At 46.7% G+C, this 9807-nt stretch overlaps 1 protein-coding gene across 5 annotated transcripts in view; it reads right to left on the bottom strand.

Annotated features, from left to right (window-relative positions):
• The window catches only part of SCML4 (Scm polycomb group protein like 4), a 111366-nt gene that overhangs the window by 13142 nt on the left and 88417 nt on the right, over nt 1-9807 (bottom strand). For all 5 annotated transcript variants that reach the window (XM_070376511.1, XM_005898193.3, XM_070376512.1 and 2 more), the window contains 2 exons: nt 7700-7990; nt 980-1125 (listed from right to left, as the gene is read on the bottom strand). In XM_070376511.1, the coding sequence (XP_070232612.1) occupies nt 980-1125; nt 7700-7990 (437 nt within the window). The remainder of the gene's footprint in view (nt 1-979; nt 1126-7699; nt 7991-9807) is intronic.

Here is a 9807-nt window from a genome sequence, read left to right as displayed (position 1 = left end):
TTTCAAATAAAATAAAAGACAAGGAGAAAAAAAAAAGTGGTAATGCTGGTAGAAGAATGCTCCCTCTCCTTCACATGAGATGTCTACATCCTAGTCCCTGAAAGCTGGGAATTAAGGCTGCAGATGGAATTAAGCTACTAACCAGCTGCATTTAAAATAGAAAGAGTGTCCTGGATTATCGGAGAGGGAGGGAGACAATACAATCACAGGGTCCTCAGAAGTGGAGGAAGAAATCAGAATAAAGAACCAAAGAGCTGGCAGCTTGAGAAGGACTCAGCTTGATGTTGTTGGCTCCAAGGATGAGGACGGGAAGATAGGAGCCAAGAATGAAGGTGGATCTCGATGCTGAAAAGGCAAGGAAATGAATTCTTCCTAAAGCTTCCAGAAAGATGTCAGCCCCACCAACACCATAGTCTTCTCTCAGAGAGACCCCTGTCAGACTTCTGACCCACTGAATTGTAAGATAATAAATTTCTGTCATTTTAAGTTACTACATTTGTGGTAACTGGTTACGGCAACAATTGTAACCATGACACACAAGGCTTGGCAGATAAAATACTAATCATTACCCATCTAATTTACCATCTTTATATATTTTAGAATCTCCTAAATAATGATACAAATGCCTGCTAACCAAAGGCCATCTTCAAACCAGGCACTGTGCATTTTTTCATTTAATCCTCAAAGCAGCTTAAGAATAGGCACTGTTAGCTTGCTGGCACGTTGTAGGTGTGTTACCAATGTTTGCTGACTGCACAGACAAATAGACGGGCGAGAAAACAGGACTCCTGATAAAGGCCACGTGAGGGAACAGATGGGACAAACGTGCCTTCGGTACAAGACTAAGTGGCTGTTCTGCTCTGAGAAACCTGTGGTCCCATCTGGCCTCCCTTGAGTGGTGCCCCCAGGGTGTAGTGCAGACGCTCCCCAACCCCACAGCTCCCTGAACCCCACTCCCGAGGCCCACCACGGTGCATACATGCTTCCGGAAGAGCTCCACATGGGGCCCCAGAGCCTGCGGGTCTGCATCTTTCAGGAACCAGACCACATCCTCCACGGACCAGCTGGAAGGGTTCCTGCTCCTTGGCCGCCGGGCATCCTGCCTGTCCGGAGAAGGGTTTGAGGCTGGAGGGGAGAGCACAGAGAGGGAGGCCGTGAGGCTGCGGGCTTGGGCTCGATGCCCACCTGGTGCTGCCTGCCCCCTTGCCTGGCCCTTGAGTCCAAGGTGGCCTGAGTGATCTCCTGTGGCCGAGTGAGGCTAGAAGTGCACTGGAGACGGCTCCCAGAGGCAGCCCCCCACCCCCTCATCTGTACAGAGGAGAGCACCAGAAGACGGATCTCCTCCAGCAGTGGAAATGCTGACCCATGTTAGACTTCAAAGACCCCTCCTGACCACTTCTGTCTCCGTGGGCCTCGGACCTCCTGTGACCCAGGCCTTGGTGGCCAGAGAATGCTTATTATGATAGGCTCTGGAGTGCTGTGATGCCAAAATGACGTCAGGTCCTGTGTGACTTCACTGGCATCACCCTGAGATGACATGGCAGAATGGAGGCCACATTTCGGTGCTTGTCCTGGGTCTCTACTGCCATGGTCTTGGAAGCCCTGTCTGTGAGAGGTCTGTACCCTGCACCCACTCTGAGCACCTCCCCAGCCCTTGGTTCTGCCGAAGCGCTCACTCCAACCTCACCACTAGACGGGGTTGCTGGACAACAGGAGCCTGGTTCCGTGCCTGGTCCATGCTGGTCAGGGACTTGAGTTGCATTGTGGCATAAATGCTTTTCCCCCAGGGCAGATTAAATGGTGTAAGATCAGTGAAGGAGGAAAAGAGTGGGGAGTCAGTATTTAGGCAATATTTGGGGATGGTGTGTTTTGTTTTTCTTTTGTATGTCCCAAACTAATCCATCCTCTTTCCCTAGAAGTAGCATCTCCTCCTCTTCATGCTTCTGAAACCTCAGTCATCTTTCCTGTCCTTTATTTGCTCCTCAAATTTAATTATTTTGAAGCTCTTAGAAGGATGCCTCTCACAGGGCTCTCCTCTCTTCCATCCCTGCTGATTACAGCATGGGATTCATCCATCCATGGCATTTCACATGATGTTCTCTGCATATAAGTTACATAAGCAGGGTGGCAATATACAGCCTTGGTGTAGCTGTTTCCCAATTTTGAACCAGTTTGTTGTTACATGTCTGGTTCTAACTGCTGCTTCTTGACCTGCATACAGGTTTCTCAGGAGGCAGGTAAGGTGGTCTGATAGTCCCATCTTTTTGAGAATGCTCCACAGTTTGTTGTGATCCACACAGTCAAAGGCTTTAGTGTAGTCAATGAAGCAGATGTTTTTCTGAAATTCTCTCGCTTTTTCTATGATCCAACGGATGTTGGCAATTTGACCTCTGGTTCCTCTGCCTTTTCGAAATCCAGCTTGTACGTCAGGAAATTCTTGGTTCATGTGCTGTTGAAGCCTAGCTTGAAGGATATTGAGCACAACCTTGCTATCATGTGAAATGAGTACAATTGTGTGGTAGTTTGAGCATTCTTTGCCATTGCCCTTCTTTGAGATTGGAATGAAAACTGACCTTTTCCAGTCCTGTGGCCACTGTTGAGTTTTCCAAATTTGCTGGCATACTGAGTGTAGCACTTTCACAGCATCATCTTTTAGGATTTGAAATAACTCAGCTAGAATTCCATCAACTCCACTAGCTCTGTACTGATGCTTTCTAAGGCCCCCTTGACTTCACATTCCAGGATATCTGGCTCTAGGTGAGTGATCACACCATTGTGGTTGTCTGGGTCATGAAGATCTTTTTTGTACAGCTCTCCTGTGTATTCTTGCCACCTCTTCTTAAGGTGTTTATCCTTCCTCCTTTCCAAAGAAGTTCTAGTAGCCATCAAAGCTCAGGTAGATCCCTTCACAGGCAGCATTTCCATGTCCTGCCATCTGGATGTCACCTTCCTCTACTTTTAACCCCCAAATCTTTGTTCTTCTCTTAAAGATGCTCTGCACATTCTGCTTAGTATTACCGTTATGCATGTGCTTGCCTGTAACCTCCAGTTATCTTTTAAATTCTTGAGGATAATCTTTTTCATCTTCCCCCTAGTCATCCACAGACACCTAATGAGCATCTCTTCTGTACCAGGTCCTGGGCTAAGAGTTTGGTGAAAAATGTAATCTTCTCATTGTGTGCGTGCATGCTAAGTCACTTCAGTCGTGTCTGACTCTTTGCAACCCCATGGACGGTAGCCAGCCAAACTCCTCTGTCCACGGGATTCTCCAGGCAAGAATACTAGAGTGGGTTGCCATGCCCTCCTCCAGAGGATCTTCCCAACTCAGGGATTGAATCCATGTCTCTCACGTCTCCTGAGTTGGTAGGCAGGTTCTTTACCACTAGTGCCACCTGGGAAGCCCAGAATCCTCTCATTACAGGGTTTATAATCGTTAAGTCCTCCATGGCTCCAAGCAAATATATTTGTAATATGGGTTCAATGAATGTAAAACAAATCAATACACTTCGCAAAAACAGTATTAGTAATTTACACAAAAGCTTTGTGTGTGTAATCCTTAATCTTATTTTCAGGCTCTGAACAATGAAGCAGCTTCCCTACCGAGTAATTCTAAGTTCGTAGTTGAGAAGACTTCCTTTCCATTTATGTTCTTTAATTTCAGGGTGCAGCGGTTTTTCTGCTGTCTCTTTTTTCCTCCTCTTTTCAATGTGCTTGAGAAGGGCACAGCTCTGCATTGGTGCTGAGAAAAGTACATTATCACATTGCTGTGTCTATCCTCAATACAATGGTTTGGTTGAGAATTGGATTTTCTTTGAGATTTTCCCTGCCTTTTCCTTGTTAGACCTGGAAGGGTCCCCTTAGGTGATCTGGCATAAGGTGGGGGGTGCATTTTGCCAGGAAACTGTTAATGCACCCCGGGGCTATCTGAATGTGGATGCATGCTTATTAGAGATGATTTCATTGCATTTAAGGACATCTGCACTCAACAAGGGGAGGAGGAACCATGGAAATCGCATTTGCCTTTGGAGCCTGCCCCATCGGAGTGTCGGCAGTAATCAGGGTGATAATAGATGCTCTGATTACAAAGGCGGGAAGCCTTCAGTGCCAAGAATGATTTTTAGAGTGATCAGAGCAGAGGTCAAATCTAATTTCCCATGTTTGACAGGAAGGAAAAACACCAGACCGACTCACAACACCATCCATGGGAGCCTAAGGTCCTCTGAGCAAGGCCAGGGAAAGGCTCTCTCAGTGAGCCACAGCCATGGGATTGAGCAAGGGGTCTGGCTTGTCTTTAGGGTGAGGCTCTCCAGGCAATGAGCGTGGAGGGAAAGTGGCTCTGCTCCTGGCACCTGGTCCTAGCTGTGGGCATTTTTGTGTTTCCTCTTTGAGGGGCCTTAGAGTCACACAAGACAGACAGTAGCAGGAAGCTGTCACACCTAGAGACCAGCTCAGGATCCAAAGTGAACTAGCTCTAGGAGGGAGAGAGGGAGCTTTCCAGCTTCTGCCATGCTCACACAAAGATAATAACCACACAGTCCCTTCAGCTGCTGTCAGGCTGTCAGGAAGACACATGGGTCTGGGCTGACATGGCCAGGCTAGGCAGATGTGACTGCACAGTGGTCAGACACAATAGATGTGAAAAAAATCTTGTTCCTAAAAGAACAGAGTGTGCAAAGCACTCGCTGATTGCCTTTGTGAAAGGGGGGCATTCTCCAGTGCAGAGAACTTGGTGCACGGTCAGGTCTGTTCCCTGGGTGCTGCTGGAGACATGTGCAGAGTGAAACCCAGCTGTGAATGGATGTAGGATGAAGATGGTGGTGGCTCCTTCTAATGCTGAATTCATACCCACCAGGAATGGAATGACTGTGAATCCGTCTAAAGTAATTCCGGGCACCTTCACAGCCCGGTCCGCCTGCGGCTGCCTGTGTATCACTCTGTCTCACACAGGCCCACAAGCACAAGCATAATTTCCTTTTGCTCACTCATAATTCAGAAGACACTTTATAGCTCATGATAGAATCCGATGAAGGAAGAGAAGGATCAATGATCCAGGAGTCAGAGGCCCCTCCACCCACCACCGTGCGAGTGTCTCTGTGCTTCTCTGCTGGGAAATGAGGAGTTGGGAAGGATCGCCAAGGTCCCCTCAAACCACCGCCTCTCCTGGGCAACACAAAGGCACTACATTCTCACACCTCTGAAGCCTTATCAGCGTGTCTGTGGGCAAAGTGCAGTGAATGAGAGCCGGTGGCCAGGTTTCCAACCCCTTCCCAGACCTGATCATCTTATTCTTCATGGGCTTCAGGTTCTTCATGCTGTTTCTCTAGAGTATTGTAAGAATCATGTGATTCTGTGGCTTTGGGCTGGAGCCTGATGACAAGCATCCTGAAGGGAAGCCCATCGGCTTCCAAAAGGGGCCCCTCGGTTTTGTTTGTTAACCATCAGTCTCTCTGCAATTGGAGACTGTCCAAGAACAGGGCCCATATCTATCTTGCTCACAGCTCCACCCTTAGACCTTAGACAAGCATATTGTGCTCCATGAGTATATGCTGGCCAGGACTGACCAAAATCCCTCTGAGTCTTAGCTGCCTCAACAGTCAACTACCTACCACACTGTGAGGATTAAATGTGATAATGTGAAGCATTAAACAGTAAGAATTAATTAAAGGTAGCTGCTAGTCTTCTTACTGTTATACATCAATTCCATAGTGGCCAATAGATTTGTCTTCCTGAGTTCTGTGGCCACCACATCTCACGTCCCTGTTCAGAAATGTCTGATTTCCACAGAGTAAAGAAAGCCCGATCTGCTTGGTTTGAACCCCAAATCTCCCAGCATGATTTCCGTCCATGTCCCTGCACAAACTCTTCTCATTCCTCGGAATGAATAAGCCCTACTACACCTTCACTCACTTTACCCTCTGCCCCACATAGAGTGCTGTTCCCATTCTTCTTTTTCTGGCTGAATCATTCTCTATGCACCACCCAAGGCCATACCCTATAGACTCAAACTCGAACCCATGGTGGTACGTGGTAAGGTAAGAACAATGTTGAAGTCACTTCAATTCTGAAGCTTGGATGCACTCTCAGTTGGGAATTCTACAGCATCTCCTGTTATCCAAAATCTCTTTATATTACTAGTTCTTAGTGATTATATCTTGGATGAGAGACAGAGGTGAGCTCTCAGATTTTCACCTGAGTATCAGCAAAAAATAGGAAAATGTGTCCTGTGAATACATCCCTTGAGTCCATGGGCAGAGACGATATATCAAGCCAGTAGTAGTCCAGGGTAAGAATTCACGTGAGAGAGAGGACTGAGAAGTCTGTCACATCACTGATACCTACCTTCTCACACAGTCTCATACCAGTTTCTGATTTCTGCAGGTTTAAACCATTAAGGTTAGCACCATGGGGGAAAATCCATTTCTAGGTCCCTTCCAGTTTTATGACTTGGGTCAAACCCTCTTAAAGAAATATGGTTTCTTAATACCGACTGCTTTCACTTGGGATGCAATTTCAGAGCAATACCAAGCACTTCTTTGGGCAGAGGGAAAACTTAATAGCCCTCCAGAGGGCCTGCGGCAGCACCCAAGCTGACTGCTAGGTGACTAATGGGTAAGGAGGCCAGGATTTTCTCTCCTATTTTAATCTACCTTCACTCAGTTTAGCATGGTTTATCTCTATGGTTTCCACATGTGTTTAGCTGCGCAAGCTCTGTTTAAGCTACACAAATGGAGAACCCCACTCTGCAAATGTGAAGAGGCCCTGGTTACAGAGGGTGGTGATAGAGTCCTGTCTGCTCCCACCCCCTCCAGCCTTCCCCTAGAACCTCAGAGGGACCCACTGAAGCCCACTGAGCATGTGAAAATCCCAGGCACAGTTTTTGAAAGCCAGCTTTGGAGCCAGCTTAAGTCAAATCCTGGCTCAATGCTTGACTGACCTCTTGATCTTCACATGCTTTATCTGTGTATCGAATCTAATAATGCCTACAATAATAATATACACCTGACATAATAATAGGGCTTCCCTGGTGGCTCATTTATAACTCATAAAAGTCATAAATAATGTGTGGAGAGTGTCTGGCCCATAGTAGGTGCTCAGTACATAGCTATTTAGGCTATGCCTCAGACAGGCCACTTTTCTGGGGCTGCAGAGGATTCGAATTAGAGGGAAGACCTCATGAAGCCGAGAGCTTGGCTCCTACTGTGAGATGGAAGGGAAAAAGTACGAGAGATGAGGAGACACAGCACCACAGGAGGAAACAGGCAGAAGGAAGGAACGTTTCTAATCAGCAATGGCTGAAAACTGCTAGTTACCAACCCAATCCACCTGCTAGATGCACGGAGCATGGCGGCCACAGGGAACAGCAGAGCCACAAAACGGATGATCCCAGGTCTCTGAACTGTGATGCACACACCAACTATAAAAACTTCTACTGTAGCTGAGCCACTGTACATTTTGGATTCTACTTATTCCTACAGTTTAGCCCACTCTTATACACCATTGTCTTTGCTTGTGGTCAAAGGTTGAAGTCAGCTGCCTTCAAGAACAACAAAAGTCCACAAAGGGATTTGTGGAAAGATCTAATTTCCCTGTGTTCCCACATTCAAACAGCCACCGTCCCCAGTCCCTCTATACTCGGTGGTCTCAGGGCAAGGGCACAGGAGGTCAGGTCGTGGGGAAGCCAGATCATGCGTTACATTACCACATCTGTTTCCTTCAAGAGCGGTCCCGTTCCTCTTGGGGCTGGAGCCAGGAGGCCGCAGCCCAGGTGCTGAGGGGCCTCCGGGGGACAAGGGGCTGGCACGGGGACCACCGACTGTGGTGGCTGAGCCGCCCCCAAGGTGGCCGTCTCCAGAGTTCTGCCGCTTGCAGTACAGTGAAGAGGAGGTGGGCAGGGAGCCCCTGTGGCTAAAGGTGGGGGAGGAAGGGTCCACGCCGTAGCGGTTCATGCTCGCAGGGTTCACCAGGCACTCCTCGGCGGTGACTGTTTTTGCTAGGCAAGAAGGCAGAGCAGAGAAGCAGAGATTAGAGAGCAGTCAAGAGGCCACCAGGCGCTGGGTCTTGGAAAATCTTTCCCCAGCAGCACGGGTGCCACTGTGTGTGGGCATGACAGAGGAGAAGGAATGGACCTGGGTGCCACTGTGTGCGGGCATGACAGAGGAGAAGGAATGGACCCGGGTGCCACTGTGTGCGGGCATGACAGAGGAGAAGGAATGGACCCCAAGGCATGCACCCCAGTAGCTCAGCCCTCAGCAGAATGACACCTGCCTCACCAACAAAGCAGACTTTAGTAGGGATTAGGACATGTGACCCTTCGTGTTCCAAGGAAAATGAGATCATCTTGGTTATTGATGACGTGTAAATAAAATTCAAACAAAGGTCTTTCTTCCTCTATGGCTCTGCTCCTCCAGGAGTCTCTGCCAGCTTGTTGGAATCTCCTGGCTCCCTCTTCTTTTGCCCATAACCACTGCCTTCCTCACCTGGCCCAAGATTCCTGGGAGAGATCAAGCCAGAGTCACGGTGTCCCAGAGTCAGGAGAAACAACTTTGGCCTGCGTTCTGGTACAGGTGTGGCGGCGCTTCCTCCCCACACTTTCAGTTCCAGTATACATAAGGGCACTAACCTTCCACCAAGGTGAACAAACTAGGGACATAAATGACGATCTGGATGGCCCCATGGTCCTCCCCAAACCCTGCAGATAAGAGAGAAAGACCCCATCTAAAGTACAGAGAGAGTAGAGGACCTGAAGAGCCTGCCAATCTCCTCCTCAGCTCCCTCACCGAAACAGATCAGGACTTTCTCCACTTTTAAAGCTCATTCTTACAGCCTGTTGAACTCTATCTGTGAGCTATACAAATGGTGTGGGGCGTTTTGTTTTGTTTGAAAAGACAAGGCCTAGAGGAATTATAGGGATAGAAAGAGGAAGAAAAATATTCTAGCAATTCCTTTTCTTCTTGACCCTAGACAAGATCATATCTGTCTAACTCCATCAATAACCATCCAAATACCACACATGATAAAAACAGATATGGACATCCCCAAAGTGACTTTAAAAAAGAAAAACCAATGGACCCCCAAGGCTGGCAATAAGTAAGCACATCTGGGGCCATGAGATCCAGATGTCTTCTTCTGTAAACCAGTATGGGTTATTCCCACAATATAGGTATTAAAAGATAAAGACTTGATTTAATTAGGGCAACTAGCAGGTCTTCTCACATATGGGGATGCATATGGAGCTTGCCTAGAAATAAAAACCACTGCATATGGAATACAGCTAAAGCAGTGCAGTGCCTAGAGCAAATTTTATCTGTTAATATTTATATTTAAAAAGAAAAATCTTAAATTAATAACCTAATCTTCCTCAATAAAATGCTGGAGTAAAGGAGGGTAAACCAAACCTAAAGCAAGTACAAGGAAGAAAATAATAAAGACTGAAGCAGAAATTAATTAAATAGAGGACAGAAAAATAGAGAAAATCATGAAACCAAAGCCTAGCTCTTTGAAAAGATCAACAAAATTGACAAACTTTTTAAGCTAGATTGGCTAAGAAAAAAAGAAGACTCAAATTACTAAACTCAGAAATGAAAGAGATGACATTAACACCAATCTCAAAGAAATAAATGGATTATTAAATAATATTACAATTATCACCAATAAACTAGGTAAATTAGAAGAAATGGACAGACTGACAGAAATAGACAATCTGAATCAACATAAAGCAAGTAAAGAGATCAAATAGTAATCAAAAAACAAAGAAATCCCGGACTTAAATGGCTTCAGAAATTAATTCTATGAAGCATTTAAAGAAAA

The sequence above is a fragment of the Bos mutus genome, chromosome 9, assembly GCF_027580195.1.
Source record: "Bos mutus isolate GX-2022 chromosome 9, NWIPB_WYAK_1.1, whole genome shotgun sequence".
In the NCBI taxonomy this organism is placed as follows: Eukaryota; Metazoa; Chordata; class Mammalia; order Artiodactyla; family Bovidae; genus Bos; species Bos mutus.
Note: the sequence above shows the minus strand (reverse complement) of the source record. Positions and strands in the feature narration are given on the sequence as shown.